Consider the following 24669-nt stretch of genomic DNA (forward strand, 5'->3'; position numbering starts at 1 on the left):
ATCTCTATCAGGGAAGGCACATTTTGAAGCTTACAGGAGTTTTGGGATTGGAACACATGCATTTTGCCTACCCTATATCTGCTTTGACTAAGCAAATAGCTAAGTGGAAATATTGGGCTCTAGGAGCTGGGATCGCTCTCAATTAGCCCAGGCGTCTTCTCCTTTTTTAAAAAGATATATTTATTTATTCAGAGAGAGAGAGAGGGAGAGAGAGAGAGAGGCAGAGACACAGGCAGAGGGAGAAGCAGGCTCCATGCAGGGAGCCCAACGTGGGACTCCATCCTGGGCCTCCAGGATCACACCCCGGGCTGCAGGCGGCACTAAACCGCTGCACCACCAGGGCTGCCCTAGCCCAGGCTTCTTAATTTATGTGTACATGAAGGACACAACTCTATAGCTGATATGCTTGTTGAGAAACTGAGGAAAGATGTTCCAGAAGCAGCCTGAGTCTGCTGGGTTTCCCACCTGCCTCCACCTGCCTCCACAGACTCACAGCATCCCATGGATAGGAGCCAGGTGGGAGAACACCTCCCAGGGAGAGGTGGCTTGGTGCCACAGAACACCACATAGATATAGCTGTATTTACTTTGCAATTGCTACAGGAGACATAGCTGCAGATTAAGTTGCAGAGACACAGTGGAGGTCCTGAGTAAGGAATTTTAATGTGAAAATGCCAGGGTTTAAACTTAATCCTTGAGCTAACTGGTGTAGTCCTTCAAATGGGGATCTAACAGGAGTTACACCGAGGCTCTGAAGGGTAAATGTGTGAATGCATTTGGAACCAATTTAAAGCTAGAAATGAAATGAGTGGGAACACTTGCCAACATACCATTAAGATAAAACATAGAGGTTCACTGAGGCATGTAGATGGGCTCACAGATGCCTGTTCTGCTGTTTGCTTCCTCTGCAGCTCATGGGAGGCCATGGGGATGAGGGGGTGGGCCTTTGTTTTTAGCCTACCTTGGAAGTATCTGTGCTAGGCCCACCCGGTAAATCTTGCCTAGGTTGATTTTGAAGTTACACTGGGGAACGAACGAGGGCAAGAAAAGCCCTCTTGTCAACAAGATCCTCGTGTAATCAGGTAGGAGGCCCCAAAGGGCTACCCACCAGAAGGCATCTCATCGGGACTGTGCTCCTGAGACTGACCAGAACCAACCAGAAAGCCAGGATTTGCTAGGAAAATAAGTTGGGGTGCGGATGGGTTGTCAATGTGAAAGGTTTCACTCACTGAATTCCAAGCCTGATCATCAGAAGTGTTTGGGTGCTTTGTAAAAACACAGATTCTAAGGGGCTGGGACAGGACCCAGGAATCCAAACTTTTGTTTTTATTTTGTAAAGTGTGTTCTCTAGGGGCTTCTGATGCCCCCTAGGTTTGGTTACTACTTGAAGGAATGAACTCTTCAAACACTTAAAACATATTTGCATAGAAGAGAAACAATGTGCTAATCTTAATTAAAGCAAGTTGCCTAAGAACCCTTAACCAAACAAATTATTAACCCGACTTGACATGAAACACCTTTTTGAATGAAGCAAAACATTATTAAAAATTTATATATATATATATATCATCTAGATTCACAGATCTGACTAATTAAGATGGTCAGTCCTTCTCTCCATCATCTTCTGGAATATGGCTACACTTAATTCTGGACATTCTGTCCTGGCTACTGGCTTTTTCTCCAGAAATGGCCTCAGCTTCTGGCTCCTGTCTTTTTGAAAAGGAACACTCTGTAAACTCAAAGTCCTGCCATTATTATTCATGCAGCTTTTGTTTCTCTTCCCCAAAGAAACAATTGAGCTGTAGCAGATGAGTGATGTTTGCTGGGCTGTGGTGAAGGTAAAAGCCACTGCAGGTGGAGCAGCTTAATGGGGTATTAATTGGGAAGCAGGTGAAGGCAAATAGGTAGCACAGCAGGTATGTAAATAGGCTCGTGGGAGGAAAAGCATTGAATTTTATGCTCTTTAACTAAAAATAAAGACCTGATATTTAGCTTATCTTTGCTGAAATCCCGCACTGTGAGGGCCCTGACAACTGCCAACATCATCAATGATTCATTATTATCTCAGCATCATTCAGGCTACTTAATAGGATCCTCAGCCTCTTCATTTTTCATTGTTTTAGCGGATTCTTTGGCTTCAGAATGCATACTTTTCCTTCTTTTTATGTACAGCAGAGGCCAGAATAATTTTTTTAGCTGGTGTAGTGGAAGTAACATTTGAGCCACTAGCCTGCCTTCTGGTGGCATGCTTTTTGCTCTAGCTAATCAGAGAAACACAGCAAACGTACAGCATGACTATGGCTAATGAGCCTGCCAAGAATGCGTACATCCAAATGAACAATGTCCTTCAAAGTAGTCACCTTCAGAAGCAAAACACTTACTCCAATGCTATCATTGGCTAAAAGCTTTTCAAGAAAAGCCACTGCACTGATTGTTGTCAGAGTTGATTTGTAAGTCACCCATATGAAAAAATCCTTGTGTGTATATATATATCACTGATTTTCTACCCCTGAGCATTGTACAGCATTATGCCTGCTATATTACCACATTTAGTGCTAAGTGACACTTGATTTTTAAAATCCATCCATGCAGAGATTTGCTGTTGCTCAGAGTATCCCGAAGAATATGCCTCAGGCTCCTAGGGAAGAGTTTTGAGAAATATCTGGAGTGCTGGCAGCCTCCTTGGGATAAGAGTCCAGCTTCCCAGAGAGATTACTTTGCCTGGAGCACACTTAGAAATTTCTAAACTTGAGTATGCCAGTTTAAAAGTTTGGGCATATTATTTTGAGGCTACCTTTTTATTTAATGGTAACTTAGAAAAGTAATGAAAACAAACCTTTGCATATTTCCCCTGTAATTAGTCCTCTCTGAGGTGATACGTTAGCAGAAGAGTACAGAGGGACCTAAGATTCTTCGTTACTTGGTTGGCCCACAGTCAGTGTTTTCTCTGGGGAGAGGTAGCACTAGTTTTGAAGATGTGTTTAGCCTTTTACCGTTGAAATGGCTAAATATTAGTGAAGCTACAGTTTGTACCCCATAAAATGAGTTAGGTTTGCCTTATCATGCAGATCTTTTCCTGTGGTTGAAATACTCATTAATTTTACTGCTAATGAGATGTTAGCAATTAAGTACCTTTAATTAATGAAAATCAGACAAAAGCAAAGGGCTGCTGTCTGTGTCTTCAAAAAATAGGGAAGATTTTTGTAGATCTCGTCATGAATTTCTTCCTGTAGAAGGACCATGAGTCTGAGTTCTTTGGAATCAAATGTTCTGGTCCAGAGAAAGTCATTAAAATAGTTCACTTTTAGAAAATGAAAGGATTAGGCATTTGGGGGGATGTTATAAAGATTATCTGAGATTGGGAAAAAAAATACTCCTAACCGGGAGCCAGTCCTACATGTAATAGCAAATTTCATGGTTGAAGATGCAACAGGATTGAGTACAATTAATAGTTCTGAAGCCGTCGTTGAATTCTGGGGTAGGCCCTGAACACATAATTAGATTATTAAAAATGGCCTGTCTTAGGCCGACTATTACTAAATTGAAATCCAATTATGGCTTTATGATTTTGCTGAAAAATATTTAGCTGTTTTGCTCGAGTCCTCGGAGAAGATCATTTCCTCTTTGCATCAGAGTTTGCGCATGTCACAATACATTTTCCAAACAAATCTGACCTCAATTATCTCAGAATCAATCTTACATTAGATAACATATATTTTAATGAGTGTTTTTATGTGTAATATCATAATTGTGTCTCTCCATACTTGAGGAATTAAAAGATGACGAGAGAAAATTTTGCCGAATATCTTTTTAATGAGAGGCATGCATATTTCAGAAATAACAAAATTGCGCCATCTTAATACACGGAAAGCTGTTGTATGTGCCTGAGTGTGCTGCAAGACAAACTTGGTTCGGCTTTCAGTAATTGGCATTGGAACTGTAATAAAGCAGTTGTTTGCAGAGAGATGGGCTCAGAAATTTCATGCACTCCTGCAGTGTGGATTTAAATGCTAAGTTAAATATTTATGAACCCGAGATTTTTATAATCGATCATTGTGTGATTTATACACCGTAATTATAATTAGGTTGAAAGAGATTTTAAAAAGCCAGTTTCCTGGTAGCCAAGGCCATTAAATAACGTGATGCTGCCAAAACAAAAATTAGGTGGGAACCCAGCCACCGAGTTCTGAGCGCCTGTCCCCATATTCCGTGTACAATGAGGCACGGCACCTCACCAGCCATCTCACCTGGGCAACCACTCCTGCGTCACCTGCTATCATTTTTCATGCCTTTATTTCAAACCTAGTTGAACATAAACAAGAGAAAACTTCGGAGATCCAATGTATAACAAAAGGAAAAGGTGGAGGAGGTTGGAAAGGTTAATTAAAAATGTAATGATCCCATTTGCTGAGACAGCACTATTAATCATCTTGCAGCAGCAAGCATGTGACTTGCACACCACTTAAAGGAGGCATCTGATTTTTTAAGGTATGGATGGGGGTGGTGGGCCCCAGTGTGCACATTATGGACATGGAAGCTCTACAGGGTGAGCCTGGGGTGAGTGAGCATCTGGTGAGGAGTGAGCATCGGGTGAGCTCATGACCTGTGGTTAACATTGGGCACAGTCTTCACCAGACAGAAGGGTTATTTCCAAATTCACAGGTCTTCAGAATAATTCCGTCACTGTGAACCCCAGAGAAAACTTCGGCATGGCTCAGGTTTAATGTAGTCGTGTAAGGTAGGAAAAACCAAGCGAGGAGGAAATCCATCATTGTGTAATACAATATGCCTGGAACGGTGTATGAATGACAAAATGAGCTCCAAAGAGCCAACATGTGTGTTTTAAATGTAATTTTTTAGCACCCGGGCTGGAAAAGGCCAAGCTCTTGAAGGATCGATTGCAAGGGTCACAACCTGTATGATCAGATTTGCCATCTGATGCACACGGATATCAGAAGACCAGACTGTAAATGTAAGCTTCCAGAAAAACCTGTTCTTCCCCTCTAAAGATCTTGGAGCTTTTGCCCATTTTTTTACTTGCTGGAATAACACGTTAGAGGAATGCTGTTAGAAGAAGAACACTAGTTATGCTAACATGGTAATTAATCAAGTCAGAAAGAAAGAGGAAACCGGTCGTGAATTCACTTCTGCAGCCCTAAAAAAGAAAGGCAGAAAGATACCCAGAAATCGGCAGACATTCATAAACAATGTTCTCTCCCTATGTCTTGTGAACTTTCTGCTTAATAAACCACATCTTCATGCAGGCCATGCAAATTTTAATATATTTACTGTTTTATTCCACCTCATGATCTATAGAAATGGATTTCTAGTTGTTTCCATCTGTGTTTCATCCTGAATCATTTTGACTGGTTAGCTGGCTCCAGCATCTGCCAATAATGGTGGCATTTTCTAAGTGTAAAGAATGAGGGGCTGTGGCCATAGTGATAGCCTCTTTGATTTGGGACAGTGTGAGGATTGTACTTGGGATAAAGGCCGTTCCTTGCTCCAGAGGAATTTAAAATGTGAGAGCTTCTTCCAGTGCATAATTCATGCCTGACACCTCCACATCTCCCAGTGTTGGAGGGATCTTTTACATTTGCTCTGCCTGTAGGTCAGGGTTGAAAATGTCGGTCCATGTACTCTTTGGAACAGCAAATAGCTGAGAGAGTGCTGGGATTTTCTTTTTTTTAATGTTCTGTCCCTGATCATCAAGTTTTATCCCATATACCTCCTGTAATAATTAGAAAATACATTTTAAAAAATTATAACCCTCAAATCAAAGAACCTTGAGGCTTGAGGGGACCTTCGATATATCGTCTCCCAAGTGGGGAAACTGAGGTCCACTAGGGGTAAAGCTGACTTCTATGAAGACACTCAGATGACTGAACCACATTTAAAATCCCTGAGTCCTAATTGATTGTTTTCTCAGCAACACATGACCCTTTTTATTTGAATACGTGGTGTCTGGGAGCTGGCCCTCCCATTGCTATGCCGGTTATACCTCCTGTGCCCAAGAAAACAGGAAATAAGTCACGTCAGGTGTGATCACAGCCAAAGAGGCTTAGAATGATGATAGAGAAAAGCAATAAGTAACCTGCAAAGCAACAACATGGTTCTATCCAACTTTGAAGAGAAAAGCTTGTTCAATTGCATTCTCTAGAATACAGTGCTAGGCTGATGCTGGAAAGGAGCTCCTTAGCCTGCACAGCCCACACACATGCGTCCTCCCACAAGAAAAAAGGATTTCTAGTAAACAGCCTTCATTCTGAGAATACTTCCCATTCAGGCAGCATCCCAGACATTCTACCAAGTTAAAGAATGAATAACAGCAGATGGAGGGAGAGATTAGAGATGGAGGGGAGGAGGGGAAAGCCACATTTTAGTGCCGAGCTCTAAAATGAGCTGTGGAGAGGATGGCACTCAGAGTTATGGCAAAGCTGTCCGGAAGCCTTCCCACGCAGGCGAGGAGGCGCGTGTGCCCAGACCATAAAACACAGGCGTGCGCCCGCTCCTCCATGCGGTGTGTGAACTGATAGGGAATTGAGTGTGACTCAAGTGGCCTAAATTAAATCATTCTGCATGTTCTTCTCTCTACCCTCAAGTCATCAATGTAGCATTTCTGTGCGTGCACTCGGGGTTCGGGGGGTATCAATCAAATAGATACAGGGGATCAGTCTTCTTACCAAGTGAAAACTCAGCTCTCATTTATGTGTCAGGAGTGTTTAACCAAGAAAGGAGGCTAAGTGGTGCTAAGAGTTGCTTTCCGCATTCTGTGCATATGAAACTTTTTTTTTATTTTAATAGGGTATACATGAATCTGGGTTGGGTTTTTTTCCCCCAATCATCTATTTGAACATTTTCAAACATGTAGAGAATATTTTTACAGTTAACCCATGTAGATTCTATCATTAAATTAGATTACAGTTGCTTTGTAAGCATCCATCTATCCATTCTTCTTTCCACCTATCAGGTAATCTACATTTCTAAAATGCAGATGTCAATATACTTCCCCTACATGCTTTAGCATACCTATCAGTAACCAGTTTTTAATATTTGTTTAGTTTTTCTCCTTTTGATGTAAAATTTATATATGTACAGACCTTAAGTGTACCCTTCTGTAGGTTTTTACTCAAAGTTCTATTAGGATACAGTTACCATCACTCCAGAAAGTTCCCTCTGGCCCCTTCCTAGCCAGTCCCCACCTCCAAACCCTAAAAACAACAATTGAGGAATCTTTGATGTTTTTCATCACAAATTAGTTTTGTCTTCTCTAGAACTTGACATACATAGAATCATTCAATGTGTATTTTTTGGAAGAAGCTTTTTTTCTCCCCCTTCAGCATCATATTTTTGAGATGTATCCATGCTATTGTGTGTATCACTAGTTCATCTTTCATCTGTTCTTATCTATGAGTGGTATTCCACTGCGAAAATAAACCACATCTTGTGTAACCACTGTTTATCCAGTTTTTGGTTATCAATATAGTGTAATCATACTTTTATCCATATATTTTTATGGATGTATATTCTCATGTCTTTTGGATAAATACCTAGAAGTAGAAATGCCAGGTCAATAGAGTAAGTGATGTGTTTACTTTTATTAAAAAGCTGCCCAATATTTTCCCAAAGTGATTGGACCATTTTATACTCCCACCAACAATGTATGAGATTCCAGGGGCTCGACATCTTTGACAATATTTGGGATTGTCAGACTACTTTTAACCACTGCAGTGGGTGGGTGTATCTCATTGTGGCTTTCATTTACATTTATTTCCCTGATAACTATTCATGTTGAATACTTTTCATGTGCTTACTGGCCATTCATATATCCTCTTTAGTGAGTGTCTGCTCAAATATTTGGTACATTTTTCAATTGGGTTCTATATTACTGAGTTTTGGGTATTCTACGTATATTTTTTGGATACTGATCCTTTGTCAGATGTGTGTTTTACAAACATTTTCTTCTAGTCTATGATTTATTTATAACTTTTCTTCATTTTTTATCAGTGTGTTTAATGAGCTGACGTTTTTAATTTTGCTGAAATCTAACTTGATTTTTTTCTTTTATGTTATGGCTTTCTAAGAAGCCTTTGCCTACTTCTAAGATTATCTTGATTTCTTATTAAAAAATTGTAATTTTGGCTTTTAGGTTTATGTCTGTGATCCATCTTGTATTAATTTTTATTTATAGTATGAAGTAGGGGGGTTTGTTATTGTTTTTTACATTGATTTTCAATTATTTTAATATATGTTGAAGAGACCTTCTCAGTTAGATATTTTTTTGGTGGTTTTGTGAAAAATAACTATAGATGTGCAGGTGTATTTAATCCAAGTTCTGTTTCATGTTCCGTTGTTTGATTTGTCCATGCCTATGCTGTACCACACTATCTTGATAAGTATAGTTTTGTGGTAAATCTTAAAATCAGTATAAACTCCTTCAACTTTGTTGTTCTTTTTCCAATCGTTTTGGCTATGCTATGTCCTTTGCATTTCCATATAAATTTTAGAATCCACTTGCCAATGTCAAAACATACTATGATTTGAAGATCATTGATATCTTAATGATATTGAGTTCTCTGATCCATGAATATGGTATGTACTTCCATTTATTTAGGTCTTCCTTAATTTTCTCAGCAATGCTTTTTAGTTTTCAGTATGGAGATCTTGCATATCTTTTGTTAAATTCATTAAACACCCCCTTTTTGGTTCTCTTATAAATGGAATTATATTCTTAAATTTTGTTTCCTAAAATTTTGCTGATGGTTTACAAAAGTGCAATTGATTATTTTATATGAAATTTTATACCCTTTGACTTTGATAAATACACTTATTGATTCTAGTAGTTGTTTTGTAAATTCTTTAGGATTTTCCAAGTCATCTGCAAATAGAAATATCTTCCTTTCCAATCTTTATACCTTTTATTTCTTTTCATTGCTTTATTGCAATGGCTAGGACCTCTAGTACAATATTGACTACCAGTGTTAAGAATGAATATCCTTCATTTATTCCTGACTTGATGGGGGAAAAGTCAATATTTCACTATTAAATATAATTTTTACATGCAGGTTTTTTTTATAGATGCCTTTTATCAGATTAAGAAGGTTCTTTACTATTTTTAGATTGCTCAACATTTTTTTTTTATTATGGAAGGCATACTGAAATTGGTTGAATGCTTTTTCTTTGTCCATTTAAAAATAATCATATGGTTTTCTTCCTGTCTGTTTATATGGTAAATTGCATTAATTTTTAAATGTTAAACCAGCCTTGCATTTGGGGATAAACCCAAGCTGGTTTTGGTACATTGTCCTTTTAACATATTGTTAAATACTATCTACTGAACATTTTGACTCTTAAGAAATATTGTTCTGTAATTTTCTTTTTTTGTCTTTATCAGGTTCTGCTATTTGGGTAAGACTGGCCTTACATATCAAGTTGGAAAAAGGGTCATGAGAATATGTTATGTAAATGAGAATCAAAAACAAAAAGCACACTGACCTGTGACCTAGATATCAATTCATAGTTTTTTTTTTCCTCTCTGAATGTTCCAGGTGTTCATTCTGGAATTTGTCACAGCCTCTGAAATAATGGTAGAGATGGTGCACTGGCAGGGTTATATATCAAGGAAAACAGAATCAGCTGAAAGTGAGTTTGAGTCACAGCAGTTACTAAATGAAGTAAACTTTAAGCAGTTGGTTTGGACATAAAATGATTCAGTCTATTCCCACTTTGTAGAGAGCTTTTCCTTTGAAATACTGCTTTTTTGATAATAGTAAGAAAAAATAGTAGTTTATATAATTTTAACAACTTTAAAAAGGAAGCTGACATTATTATTGAAGCTGACATAAAGCAAGCATACACTGGACCATTTTTTTCTTTTTGTTTTCTTAAGATAAATTAACATACAGAGCTGTATAAATTTGAAGTGTATGGTGTAATGACTTGACTTATGTATATTGTGAATTGATGATCGCAAGTTTAGTTAACATCTGTTACCTCGTATAGGAACACACACAAAAAAAGAAGAGAAATGTCTCTGTGTGTGTGATGAGAACTTTTAGGATTTACTTTCTTAGCGATTTTCAAATATAACGTAGACCATTGGTTAACTATAGTTATCATGCTGACATTTCCCATTACTTGTTTATCTTATAAATGGAAGTTTGTACCATTTGACTATCTTCATCCAGTTCATCTTCTCCTGCCTTTGGTAACTACAAAGCTGTTGTTTTGTTTTGTTTTGTTTTGTTTTGGTGGTGTTGTGTTTTTGTTTGTTAGTTGCCACATAAAAGTGAGATCATACTGTATTTGTCTTTCTCTGTCTGACTTATTTTACTTCACAGGGCAGGATTTCCTTTGTTATAGCTGAATAGTATTCCATTGTGGAATACTATTAAAGAAAGAAAACCACTTTTTCTTTACCCATTCATCTATTGACAAATACTTAGGTTGTTTCCATGTCTTAGCTATTATAAATAATGTTGCAGTGAAAATAGGGGTTCAGATACCTCATCGCCATAATGATTTTGTTTCCTTCAGATGCCTAGAAGTAGAGTTGCTGTATAAAATGATAGTTTTATTTTTAATTTTTCAAGGAAATACCACACTGTCTTTCAAGGTTGTGCCAATTTACAGTCCTACCTACAGTGCCCAGGGTTCCTTTTTATTTACATCTTCACCAGAATTTGTTATTTCTTGTCTTGATATTAGCCATTCTAACAGTTGTGCAGTGATACCTCATTGTGTTTTTGATACCCATTTCCTTAATGATTAGTGACATTGAGCAGCTCTTCAAGTACCTGTTGGCCATTGGAATATCTTCTTTGGGAAAATGTCTATTTAGGTTCTTTGCTCATTTTTAAATGGAATTATGATGATGATGATGATGATGATGATGATGATGATGCTACTGAAGTGTAAGAGTTATTTATATATTTTGGATATTAACCACTTATAAAATATATGATTTGCAAATATTTTCACTCATTTCATAGGCTGCCTTTCATGGTATATCAGTTTCCTTTACTTTGCAGAAGATTTTTAGTTTGATGTCATCCCATTTGTTTATTTTTGATGATGTTGCTTGTGTCATATCCAGAAATTCATTGCCAAGACCCACGTCAAGGAGCTTCTCTCTAGGCCTATTTTTTTAAAAAACTTACGTGTTACACAGACTGCTTTAAGAGAGAAATAGGGCAGCCTGGGTGGCTTAATGGTTTAGCGCCGCCTTCAGCCCAGGGCCTGATCCTGGAGCCCCGGGATCAAGTCCATTGTCAGGCTTCCTGTATGGAGCCTGCTTCTCCCTCTGCCTGTGTCTCTGCCTTTCTCTCTCTCTGTGTCTCTCATGAATAAATAAATAAAATATTTTTTTTTAAAAAAGGGAAGAAATAAATTTTCTGGACCTTATGTGTTTTTATTATTTTTGTTATAATTTTGACACTTATGAACATGGAACTATAAACTTTTATTTTGTAATTTTACACAACTATAAAAAAACACGCACAAATTAAACATGAACAGAAGTTTGAAAACAATGAAGTGCACATTAATTTAATGTAAGGACTAATACTATTTTTCTGAAGCTAAATTGGTGCTTACAGTTGGAATACACTCCTGTTTCAGTAGGAGTTGTTTTGTGTTGAGCAGGCCTTTGTTACTGGGTATCATGTGATAACTTGATTCTTCTGCCATTTGAATGCCATTTGCATTCAAACTTCCGTTCATATATCATTGGTTACGTCATTTAACTATTAAGTGCACCTCTGCACCTCTATTCTTTTCTTCTTAGATAGAGATTGTAAAGCACCATTCAATACCAGAACAAGTGTAAATGTAGGCAGTAAAACTATGTCCCAATATGTAGCCTGCAGGGCCTAATCCAGATGATCCAGAATTTGGTCATTAAATTATTGTAGATTGTCATTAGAAATGCATAGTTTGTAAATTTTCTATGGACCTCTAGACCTTCAAGAATATAAATCACTATTTGCTGATGGGCCCAACAACACATTAAAAGTCTCAAAAGAAGAAAAGACCAGATGTGTTACCAAGGCCTCTAGGCCCTGGCAATCCTGTCAGAGCACACAGTGAATATTTCATTTCTTGAGTCCTGAGGAGCATGAGTGTGACACAGAGGAGCCAGTGAGAAGCTGGTCTGGGAAGGTCACAATGGAGAAAATGCACCAGGTGTGCTTGTTAAACCAGCAGGGATATATGTGCAGCCGCTGGCTTCTTGTACTGCTCACTGAGGAAGGGCCGAATGTCTTGTTTATTGCCTTTCACATTAAATTGTTAGATTCAGATGTCATCGCAGAAACATGAACCTGAGGCATAATGGTATTGCTCGTGGTGCCAGGGTATAATTTTGTGATTTCAGACTTTTGCATACTGGGCTTTCTTAAAGCAAGACACATCATCAGTAAAACAGAAAGTCTTTTTTCTTTCCCTGAAATGTAAGACTTGCTTTAGGTGCTCTTTACTTATTTACATTTTTTTGGAAAAAATTGTAGTGAGAACATTTAACATGAGATTTACCCTCTTAATGGATTTTTAAGTGTACAATACAGTACTGCTAACTCTAGGCATGATATTGTACAGCAGATTTCTAGGACTTACTCATCTTGCATAACTAAAGCTTGATGCACCTTGAACAGCAACTCCCCATGTCCCCCTCCTCCAGCCATTAGCATTCTACTGACTGTTTCTCTGACCTTGAATTTTTTAGAAACCTCATGTAATTGGAATCATATAGTGGTTGTCCTCCTGTGACTGGTTTATTTCACTTAGTATAATGTCCTCAAGGTTTATCCCTATTGTCACACCTAGGGCAGGATTTCCTTCTTTGTTTAAGGTTGAATAATATTCCATGTGCCCTTCGGATGTACACTAAATGCACTACCCTGACTTTTGGACCCACCCAGCCCACTTGGACGTTTTCTCTTCTCTTATTGGTTCTCTAGCATCTTGTAATTTCCCAACTGCCTTCATGGCCCCCACCAACTGGGGCACAAAGAGAATACAAGGGGGTTCCAGAACCCAAGCACGGGCTGAGGGCTGAGCAGGAACTTAGTGGCAGGGTAGGGAGAGGACAAATGCCACAACTGAGTGGTATTATCTGCTGCCTCTTTGCTGTGTCTAGAGAGTCACTGCTACACTTAATGATAGTTTTCCAAGGATCACCTTATAACCTGGCCCTAGAAGCTTTTTCCATCACTTCCCTCCCTGTGAAAACACCTGTGTTGTGAGGTCAAGCCACATTTACCTTTTCTTTTCATCTTTTAACTTTGTGCATTGGGCCTGGCCCTGCCAATCCACTTGGCTGCTGCAGTGGGCCCTGCCTCCCCTATGCTCTCTCTCCAGGGCCACACAGTGAGCAGCTTGGCAGTGGACAGCCCTGTTTTCTCTGAGCATGAGCACAGAGAGCTTGGGTAGAAGGCAACATATGTTTTGTGAGATTCCTGAGGCCTATGGTTTGAAAGCCCATTGAAATTCTATCCAGAATCCTAGCTGAATTTTTCTAGTTTGCAGCCTCAATACGCATAGATTCCACATTTTGTATGTGGCAAGTTAAGTGGTAATTGAGGTTTGCAAATTTTCATGTAATTTATTCTGGTTTTCTTCCAATGGCCTGTGAGCTAGAACTTAAATACAGCTTCGTTGTAGTTGCTTCTTCCTGTTTAGAGAGCTGGCATAATATTTTGTCTTCTGGGCTCAAATAACCATGTAATTACTCTGTAATCATATAGTAATTAGCATGTACTATATGCATTTATTACATAATTATATTCCTGGAGGATTGCATGGCAATTATACTTACATTCAGCATATCATTTTATATACTATATAATGAACAAGTATATAATTTGTTGCTTTTTTTCTTTTATCCTAATTTCAGTGTACCAACCAGGAGCTGGAAACTTACTCTCCTGTTGCCTTGTTTATATATAGTCGGGCAGGTGCCTGAGCTCCTTCTGCTCCTTTGGCTTTACTCGATACCGCCTAATTATTCATCTAAAGGAGCGCTAGGGGCTTGTGGGCTGCCCCGGGCTCCTAGCCTTTGCACTCCTTATACTTTCCTCCTTGTCGTGAGCTCATTACCTATTAGCTTCAAAACCCAGAGTTGATCAGAGCTCCCAGCATCGCCCGGTAAACCGCTGGACCTCAGAACAGAAGGATGTGAGCGGCCGGGCCCCCCACACCGTGCTCACGCCTGCCTTTCTCTCCTTTGCAGTGGAGCACATTCCCAAAGGGAACAACTGCCTGGACGCCGCCAAGGCCTGTAACCTCGATGACACCTGCAAGAAGTACAGGTCCGCCTACATCACCCCGTGCACCACCAGCATGTCCAACGAGGTCTGCAACCGGCGCAAGTGCCACAAGGCCCTGCGGCAGTTTTTCGACAAGGTTCCGGCCAAGCACAGCTATGGGATGCTCTTCTGCTCCTGCCGGGACATCGCGTGCACTGAGCGGAGGCGGCAGACCATTGTGCCCGTGTGCTCCTACGAGGAGAGGGAGAAGCCCAACTGCCTGAATTTGCAGGACTCCTGCAAGACGAATTACATCTGCAGGTAAGCGGGCACCGGCAGCTGGGTGATTAATGAGCTGGCAAGGAGAACCTTTGCGGCTGCTTCAATGGCCGAGCTCCTGTTTTCTGAGTTTCTATGGGGTGGGTGGGAGTGAGGAGGCTGAGGGGAAGGAGGGCGGGTGGTGGAGTGGATGGGCCAGAAACTGACCTCTGCATTTGGCACAGGGTTCTTCCCAAGCTGCTGAGGCTTTTGTGCTGGGGAAGGTTCCCGTCTTTAACCTGGGGAATACTTTGAGAGGTGCTTAGTAAGCAAGCACAGAAGGTCACCTGAGGCCAGGTGAGCTTGAAGACTGGTGCCCACTCAGCAAGCTCTGAATTGCTGCTGGGAATCTCAGGGGGTTAATTCAGTCAGGCGGGGCGTGGTGGTGGTGCTGCAGATGGGAGGCTCTTGACTGTCAAGGTCTAAATTCTGGGAGAGACCAGTGAGAGCAGTGAGAGAGACTGAGCTGTGTCCAGCCCTGAAGTGAACTTCCAGAATGCCTGGATCTGTTCGGGGCCATTCAGTCATCCATGTGGCTAAGGAAAAGTGGGTAACGTCCTGCTCAGCCATGATTCTGGATCTCAGGCCCCAGCAGAAACCCTGCTAAGCCTGGCCCTTTTCTTGAAAACAGTGGAGTCCATTTCCCTTTTGGCCATTTTTTGGAATTTAATTTAATTTTGAAGGAATCCATGAACACATTCTCTGTATTAAAAAAAAAAAAAAAAAAGGAGTAGAGAACTAGGTAGCTGTCCCCTTCACTCTGCTTCCACTTGCCCCCAACTGTCACTATCAGTAATTTGATATATATCCTTCTAAAACATGGGGTTGAATTCAGTTGCTGATGGGAGCAAGCAGATTCTGATAAGCAGACACCCAAGTCTTCGCAGCCTTGGGCAGTGAGAGTGCTGTGTTCAGACTCGCAGGTTGGATCGCTGGCTGGAGGTTCAGATGGGGCATTATTTTGACAACATGTGTACTTTGTCCCCAGGATAGAGTCAGGAGCCTTCAAATGCTGTGTCTGAAAAAGTCCCATGTGCTCAATGAATGTTCACAGGTGGACAAGTAGATGAGGGTGTGACTGTATACCTGTTTGCTTATAGGCTTCCCGTGTCTAAAGAGCAGAGAGCAAGGGAGGGAAGTGTCATCTGTTGGAAATTCTGGAGACCTGAGTTTCTGGTCAGTTGAAGTTTTACTTGGATAGAATAGCATCCCATTTTTTCCTTAAACTGGTCCTAATAGTGACCAAAGAAAATGAAAAGTCCTCATTATCTGTAGAACCCTCTCATGCTGAGATTTTTCTGGAAGTAATATGCCACCACTTTTTTTTAAGTTTTCGGTAGGTGACTTGCTATATGAGAAAGAATGTAGGTGACCATTTGTGCCCTGGGAGGAGTCAGGTGTTCCTGTGATGCCTCTCCTTCAAGGATTCTCTCTTTCCTAGACCTCTGTTCCGTTGAGACCATCTTAGCTATGGGAGAAGCAGGGCCAGCTTGCTAGAAGGAAGAGGCAGGTCCTCCACCCTGCCATAACCTGGGGAAGCCAATCAGCCAGGGAATAAAAGAACCCCCTGCTGGAGAGAATGTGGCTGAGGAGCAGGACACAGGGAAGAAGCATAGGAGTGGGTTGGGAGGGAGCAGAGATTCTGAACAGCCCTCCTGTGAAGACCCCTGGATCTGAAACTCAACTTCCTGGTGCCCCTCATCTTTGAGCAGAAGATATCCCTCTTCTAGGAGCAGGACTGAGTTTTCAGGATCTTTGTTGGCTTAAAGCCAGACAGATACAGCTCCTCCTTATCTTTTCGGTACATGTTATCCTGTTCACTGATGGGTCCAAGCCAGGCAGTCTCAAGACAGTAAGCTGTATGGGGAGGGAATGGAGCATTGACGGGGAGCAGGGAGGTGGGAGAGGTGATGGAGCTTTTCCATTCCCTCCTCATGATGCACCTCTTGCACATGAGCTCCGGAGGAGGGTCTGCGACAGCTCCTGTCCAGGCTGAAAGCCTGCTGTGAGCAGTTCATCTTCATTACCTGGCCTACTCTTCTCAAAATAGAGAACTCTTGGTGCACCTGGGTGGCCCAGTTGGTTCATTATCCAACTCTTGACTTCAGCTCAGGTCATGATCTCAGGGTTGTGGGATCGAGCCCCATGTTGGGCTCTGCGCTCACCCCAGAGTCCGTTGGGGATTCTCTCTCTCCCTCTGCCCCTCCCCATGCTAAATAAATAAATAAATAAATAAATAAATAAATAAATCTATAGAGAATCCTTGGAGGATTGGTGTGAATTAGTTCTATGTCAGATTGCTTTTTTGCTGAGCTGTAGCGAGAAATATCTGGGAATTTGGGAACTTGGGGCATTCTGGAAGAGATAGCAGAAGGAATGTGCAAATGACAGGGTGACTTGGGTGCTCTCTGGGGCTCAGACTGACCTGCTAGGAAGGATCTGGGAGTTATTTATGTTGAGACAGCCTCAGCAGCAGAGAATGGCCTCAGCCGATGGGGCAGAAATGTACTCGGGGAGCAGCAGGACAGTCCTGCCTGATGATGACTATACCCGGTCCCACCAAGGTGGGGAGGTAGTGACCACAGCTGCCATGCAGCGGAGTGGAGGCACATGTGACTGCAAGGCCGTCTGGAAATCCAGATCCGAGACCACCCCGGGGCCCTACCAAGTGAAATTTGTCTCAGCAAGATTGATGGGTTTTATACCCTGCCTTGAGTCTTCCCTGGAAAGGGGAATTGGCACCTTCCCCACTGGTACCCATCAGTAAGTGATTTAGCCTGTGATTTCTTTCCAGGGCCTGGACTTATTACTCATGATCACCTCCTCCCTGTCAGATGTGGTAAATGTAATTTAAGCTGCTGGGTAGGCTAGAGGTGTTTTCTTTCATCAGACTTTATTAATATCGTCTTTAATTTTATGCCTTTTATTCCATCCCTGCTCCATCCCTCCCGGGGAGGCCCTCCTGGCGCCGACTGCCCAGAGCAGCAGCTGGTACTTGCCAGAGCTGGGGCTTCTGCAGGTTTTGATGTTCCAGGCGCTCTGACGCTTACCCACCCAGAGACCAGAGGCATCCCGGATAGGATGACTTAAGGCCTAATTTGAGTGTCCCGAAAGGGAAGGGACTGCAGGAGGAAACAGTGCTTCCTAAAAACAGTTTTCTTCGAAAGCTCACACTTTCAAATGCTCCGCTTGCATCTGCGCACCAGCAACCATCAAAGAGTTGCCCCATCTCATTAAAACTCCCCTGTACTTGATGGTTTCCCACTGGCAGCACACGGGTTCCTCCTGCCAGGGGCCAGAGCTGCTTCTGCACAAAGTCTGTCTTGTGTCTTCAAACAGAGGAGATGCAACTTTAGCCTTCCTTTTTGACTTTCTTTTCTTTTTTCCTTTCCCTTTTAAAGAAGCCAACTGATTCCTTTCCTCTTGGGGTGGTTGGGGCCTCCAAGCTTGTCTACTGAAAAGCAAACGCAGAGGTATTATGAGGAAGATGTGATGAAATTTAAAAGACACACATTCTTCCCCTGAAGCATGGTATCTCCCTTGCCAGTTGTCCCTCTGGTTGCTTTCCTTAGTGCCTGGAAGGATGTCGGGGCTGGGTTTGGCCATAAAGGAGGCATATTCCTTTATTCCTGTAAGTTGTTATAGATGCATAATTTAAATCTCCGCCTTACCTCCTTTCCCCCAAACTCTGGTAGTTCAAAATAAACTCAGCACTTGAGCCCTGGCTCAGGGTGCTCAAATATGTTCATATCTCCTTTATGTTTCTAATTTACAAGGACACCTCAACTCTACTTTATTACCAAGAGATCTAGCATCTTCTTCTGGAGCATGCCCCCTTCTGTTCTCTTCTAAGAATGACAGAGCTCTACTCCAAACCCCTTTCTGCTTCCAATGCCAGGCAAAGGGGAACATGAGGCTACTGACCAGCTCCCCGACCTGTAGCTTTAGGTACTGAGTCATGGTGTCGCTGTTGAGAACAACCCAGAGGATACTTGGTTTGGTGGCTGTGTCCTTGGCCATTCTGCACAAGCAGCAGAGGTGCTGCATCCTTGGGTGCCGGAGTAACTTCGTTCATACTCAGTATGTAGGTGCTGTTTCCCAAAGCAGGACATGCTGCCCTGGGGGTGGGGCCCTGAGAGGTTCCAGCCAGAGCCAACCCACCAACTAAGACTTTTCCTTTATTGGCAGTACATTCGGAAGTGAATGTTGCAATGTTGCATTTCCTTCCTTCCTTCTTTCTTTCTTTTAAAGAATTTTTATTGTGGTAAGGAGCATTTGTCATGACATCTACCCTCTGAGCAAACCTTTGATGGAATGATCCAGTATTGTCGTCTGTAGGCACAGTGTTGTACCGCAGATCTCTAGAACTCATTTAACTTCTATAACTGAAATTTATATACACTGATTAGCAGCTCCCTGCTTCCCCTCCCCCATTTCTCAGCAACCATAATTCTGTTCTTTGCTTCCATGAGCTCAATGATTTTAGATACCTCGTGTAAGTGAGATCATGCAGTATTTGTCCTTCTGTGACTAGCTTACTTCCCAGCATAAATTCCTGGGTTCATCCATGTTGTCTTATATTGTGGAAGTTTTTAAGGTGAAACAGTGCTTGGTCAGGGATAGCTCATTCCTTCTAGAAAGATTCTGATAATGCTGAACCTTAAAAGAGAAAGGTATCAGGGCCTCTGTTCCCTCTGTCCCCGAGACTTTCTTGGGGCCCTGCTGGAAATAGACTTGCTCGTCCTGCTACCTTGGCTCTGTGTCCTCATGGTTTCCAGGGATGGTGATTTTGTTTAGGTCACCAAGTATATGGCCCTCCCTTTCCCCCAGGGACTGGAGATGCTACAGTTGTGTCCTGGAGACCTGGTTTTTGTTTTGTTTAGTTTTATTTGCTTTTAGCAGAATGAGGAAGGTCTCTCCGATACTGTTCCAGAAGAACAGCATATGTAATTTTCAAAATACTGCCCTTGCCAGCACCAGTCTCCACCCTAGGGCTGACTCTGTTATACTTTGACGAAATGTGTTGTTGTTAATTTATTAACTGGGCAGTTGGGAAACACATCACAACACCAGGCGGCAGATTTCTGCTCCAGTAACTTACATGGTTTGACAGTGTTAGCACACCTCTAAAAGGTGAGGAGCATCTCCTTTGCCTGGAATCAGATCCCCTTTGCACAGTACACTGTGGCTCTTAGGAGTTCAAGGACATCCTCCACGGCTTGGGCTGCACTCCTGAGTTGAAAACTGGGTTCTATATTACTATATCTGGGCTTGTCTTGACATGCGGCAAACACAGGAGAAAGTGGCTCAGAGGATAATTAATGCCTAAAACTAGATGGGTAGATTAATTTGGCACTTAATTTTATTTTACGCTGATTCATTCACAAATGGAAATCAGCAATTAGACAATGCAAACTTTTGAACCATGGAAAGAAAGGTTCGGGAATATGAGAAAATACAAGTAAAACATTTTCCAGTTCATTTGAGCAGTTTTTATTTCAAATGATTACATGGGTGTCTTTAGCAATGTATCTAGAGTGCCGAAGAGCTAGGTTGTTCATGTGTCCCACCTGCAAGAACGGCCTGTCACCTGGAAGCCCCCTGGACTGGAGGGGGGAGCTCCTGGGTGCATGCAACGGATTCATCAGGGTCCTGAGGGAAGAGCAGGGCCGTCCTCCGACATCTGCTGCTGCCTTTGACTCCAGCAGACGGGAGGAGCATGCTTCTTGCTGGGTCTTCTGGGCTCCCACCCCCAGCCTGTGCACTGAGGACATGGGCAGCACCAGCGAGGCGGTGTCAGAGCTCACCATTGTCCTGCCTCGCGGGGTAACCCAAGCCGTGAATCAGGCAGGAGCCCGCTACAACTTGCTCTGTCTTGTCACCTCGTATCTCTTTCCTTATCTGTCCTTTGGCAGAGGCGGGTGTGGAGCTATTTGTCTGCTGCTGCTGCTGGAGCCTGTCGCTAAAAAATGCCTGTCTAGATTTACACCACATTCTGTCTCTCTCCAGCCCGCCCCTTCCCAGCACCTGCCCAAAGCTCCAAGTCTCTGCCTCACCTTCTCTGCCCCTTCCTTCACCTGCCCACTTCCTCGCCAGTGTCACTTTTGCCATTCTTGGTCCTGGGTCAGAAAGAATCAGAGGCTCCTTTCTTTATATTTGCACATTCTGTCAGTTACTAGATCCACATGGACAGATGGAGTCTTGGCACCGGAACTGTGATTTACCGTCTTCGAGTATGAAGGTGGGTGGAAGATGGATGGAATTGACTCTGCCCAGGAAGTCTAAAGAGAGAGCCCCATATTTCCTTGGGGGGTGAGGCGTCAGAGTGGAGGTCTCAGGAACCAAGGGCCTTGGTGGGTGAAAAGCAGGGAGAGTCAAGCAGAAGGAAGGTACTGGGTTTGGGAAGGATGCAGTGGTGAGGGTGGAGCAGAAAGAATGAGCTAGGGGTAGATTTTAGAATCATCAGTGGTGAGGGTGGAAGGTAGGGACCTGGAGACTCTGCTGGAGGGAGAAAGATCAGTGTGATATAAAGACAAGAGGTTGGGAGTCTCTAGTGCCATGAAGTATTGACTTTATCCCTTGAAGCTTTATGAAGGAAGAAAGACACGACCAGCTGGGCCTTAGAGGGTCCCTCCTGGCAGTGTGGAGGGATCAGCTTGGGAAGAGTCCAGGAGACAGTTGGGAGGTTCTTACGATGGACCAGGATGAGAGGTGACCAGGAGAAGAGGATGATGGTCGGGAGACTTGAGGCACCATGGAAGGAAGGACTTGAGGGTTTACCAGGTGCCTGGCATAGACAGAGACTAATTTGGGTCTCTCCAGCCTGGTGAGCAGGCCAGTGATGGTGTTAGTAGCCAGAATGGAGAACAGGAGAAAGAGGGAAGGACCTGACCTGTCTCTTGGGCTGGAGGTGGGGGAAGAGGACCATGAATTGTTTGGGTCATGATGTGTTTGAGGGTTATGTTCTTTGGGACTCTTTTGGTCCATGAGAGGCACCTAGTTTAAGAACCTAGGGCAGAAGAGGGGTTTTGTGTTAACTCATAGGACTGGGGAGGCAGGGTAATTGAACGTGACCAAGACGGAGGGCACAGTGTCACTGGAGCTACACTGTCACCTCACTGCTCCCTCTGCTTGCTTCCATCTCCTATTTCTCAGTGAATGCTGCCACCACAGCTGCATGCACATATTCTGTCACCTCATAATCAAAGATAGAAAAACTCTTCTCCACTATAACCCATTAGAAAAATCCTGGGTAAGAAACTTGATTGGCCTTGGTTGTGGCATGTGCCCATCCCTGGATGAACCACTGAGGCCAAAGGGAATGTGTACTTTGGCCCAGTCAAAGCCAGGGTTGTCAGAGTCTACTACCAGAGTCAGGGAATGAGGGCCAGGCTCAGAAAAACAAGATGGGGTTAGCAGTGCATGAGGACGTCCGTGTTCTGCATGGTGATGGAAGGCTTGGACAGAGAGGCACTCAGAGGTAAAGGCACGGTCCTATCAGTGGCCCCGATACCCCACACGAACTGTCTTTCTGCCCTTACCTATCTGGCCTCTTCTCCAGCCATCCTGCCTTGGCTGCTTCAGCCACACTGGTCCCCCCCCCCTTGCTGTTCCTTGAATGCACCAGGCATGTACTCACCACCCCGACTCCGGCTTTTTTTTGGCTCTAGCTCTTCCTTCCACTAGACCCACTCTTTCCCCAGATGCTCCTAGACAAACTCCCACACCTCCAAGTCTCCTTAAATCTTATTTGAATAAGGCTCACACTGGCCCCCTGTTTAATGCCGTATGTCCCTGCACATTCCCAATCCCCTTAACTTCCTCTCATTCTTTTTCAAAGTACTGATCATCTTCTGTCACACTGTGCAATTTACATACTTGGTTTGATTATTGTGTGCCTCATTTCTTCAGTGAAATATAAGTTCCACAGTTAAGATATATCCATGATACATCCTAAACTGTCCCTGGGCCAACTGTGCCCAGGACAATATCCTGTGCTTACTAAATATTTGCTGGATGAGTAAATGAATGAAGACATTTAAAATATGAATGGATCTTGGAGAATAAGCTAGGGGTAGATTTTAGAATCATCAACTTAGAGGTTGTTGAAGATACAGGATTTATTACCCGGGGAAAGTGGGTGAGAAGAGAAATAGGCTAAAGACTGAATCTTGAGAACATCAGATTTATGGTAAACATGTCTAAAGAGGCTTTATAGAGAGTAGGAAAACCAAAGACCTCCACAAAGCTAAGGGAGAATAGAATTTTAGGAAGGAAGGTGTGGTGAGCATGGGTATTAGTCACTCAGAGGGAAAAGGAGTAGGACTCAGAGTGACATGGTTTTAGCATATAGGAAATCTGTCCAGCCACATAGTCATGCACCCATCCATTGGTCCATGTATGTATCTACTCACCTGTCTGTTTATTCGTCACCTGCCTTTCCATCCATCCATCTGTCCATCCGTCTGTCCATCTATCCCATCTATCTACCCATCCATCTACTCCATCTGTCCATCCATCCATTCACTCACCTACTTACCCATCCATCCATCCATCCATCCATCCATCCATTTATGCATCTACCCATCCATCCATCTACCATCTACCTGTAGATGTCTCTGCATGTGTCTACACATCTGTGTGTCCATCCATCCATCCATCCATCTACCCACCCACTCATCTGTGCATCCATCCATCCATCCATCCATCCATCCATCCATCCATTCATCCATCCGGCTGGCCTGCAGTTATTGTGCCAGGAGTAAAGACCCAGCTTCTTATCTATAGTGCAGAGAGGAAGGCAGGCACGTATAGAGTCATTACAGCCTGGTATGGTAGTCTGTGGTCAGGAAGGTACAGAGTGCTATGGGAGAACAGAGATGAGAACAGCTAACTCAGCATGATAGGTCAGCCTGGCTTCCTGGAGAAGCTGCCATCTGAGCTAGGCTGGAAGGATGAGCAGAGAGAGAGAGAGAGAAGCTTTGTAGTCATGGGACAGAGGTAGGGGCCTGTGGGTGTGAGGAAGCCCTGGGATGTAAACAACAACCTGTTCACTAGGCTTTGATGCTAAGCATTATTGGGCACACCACACAAGCATGGTCTCTAATTACCCCCCGCTGCCCTGCGAGGGGATAGCCAATGGAGCGATGAGCCCAGGGACTGCCCAGCTCCTACATGGAGGGGGTGGGGGTCAACCAGGTCTTTCTAACTCTGAAACCTGGTTTCTGTCATTTTTTTTCCCAAATGATTGTCTTTCATGACAAGAATACAATGTTCTCACACTGTTCAGCCTTACTGTCTTTAGTTCCAGACAGGCAGAATGATAATCCCGGCCAGCCTCTGAATCCAGACGTACTTTATGGCTCAGTAACTAAGACAGCACCAGTTTTTAAAGACAGTTTTCACAGACAGGACATAATGTCCATCAGGGCCTCTTAGCGTCATTTAAAAAAAATCTACTCAGGTAATACATACTCATTAAGTTCTTACTTTATCTAATTTCCTTTAGAGCACTCATTGCTTATTACAGAGTGGTTTCTCTGTGACAGCTTACTGATTACAAGAGTCATTTCTACAAATAAGAAAAAATCCTCTTGCACCACACCAGTTTATTCTGTTTATTATTATTATTAACTCAGTCCTTCACTTGGGGCACGTTTACTGAGCACAGTCTATTTGACCATAACGATTCTAGACATTTAAGTCACGTACCCATCACCCAGCAGCTCCCGCTTACCTGGTTGGACTCCATAACTCCCTGCTGAACTGTCATGGGAGTTCAGAGTCCTCAACCTTCACCTACCCCAAGGCAGCAGAATTCAGGGACCTGGCTGTGTATCTCATGGGAGATGAATTCTTTCCTGTCACAGAGTGACAACGAGCTCTAAATAATCCAGTTATGTCACCAAGTTGGGGTCATCCAGGTGCTTGTCTTCCTACCTTCTCCTTGCCCTGTGGCCATGACATTAATCATAGGAAAACCTCCATTTTGTGAATTGCATCTTGACTGCAGCACGGGTAAAAGGTGTGATAGATGAGAGATGGAGAGTCATTCCCGGAAGTGCTGAAGTGGGGGCCACGGGGGGCCCCAGGATGGCGGACCACCTTGT

At 42.9% G+C, this 24669-nt stretch overlaps 1 protein-coding gene across 3 annotated transcripts in view; it reads left to right on the forward strand.

Annotated features, from left to right (window-relative positions):
- The window catches only part of GFRA1 (GDNF family receptor alpha 1), a 208199-nt gene that overhangs the window by 125595 nt on the left and 57935 nt on the right, over positions 1-24669 (forward strand). For all 3 annotated transcript variants that reach the window (XM_041745606.1, XM_041745607.1, XM_041745605.1), the window contains one exon: positions 14227-14563. In XM_041745606.1, the coding sequence (XP_041601540.1) occupies positions 14227-14563 (337 nt within the window). The remainder of the gene's footprint in view (positions 1-14226; positions 14564-24669) is intronic.

The sequence above is a fragment of the Vulpes lagopus genome, chromosome 2 (genome assembly GCF_018345385.1).
Source record: "Vulpes lagopus strain Blue_001 chromosome 2, ASM1834538v1, whole genome shotgun sequence".
NCBI classification, from domain to species: domain Eukaryota; kingdom Metazoa; phylum Chordata; class Mammalia; order Carnivora; family Canidae; genus Vulpes; species Vulpes lagopus.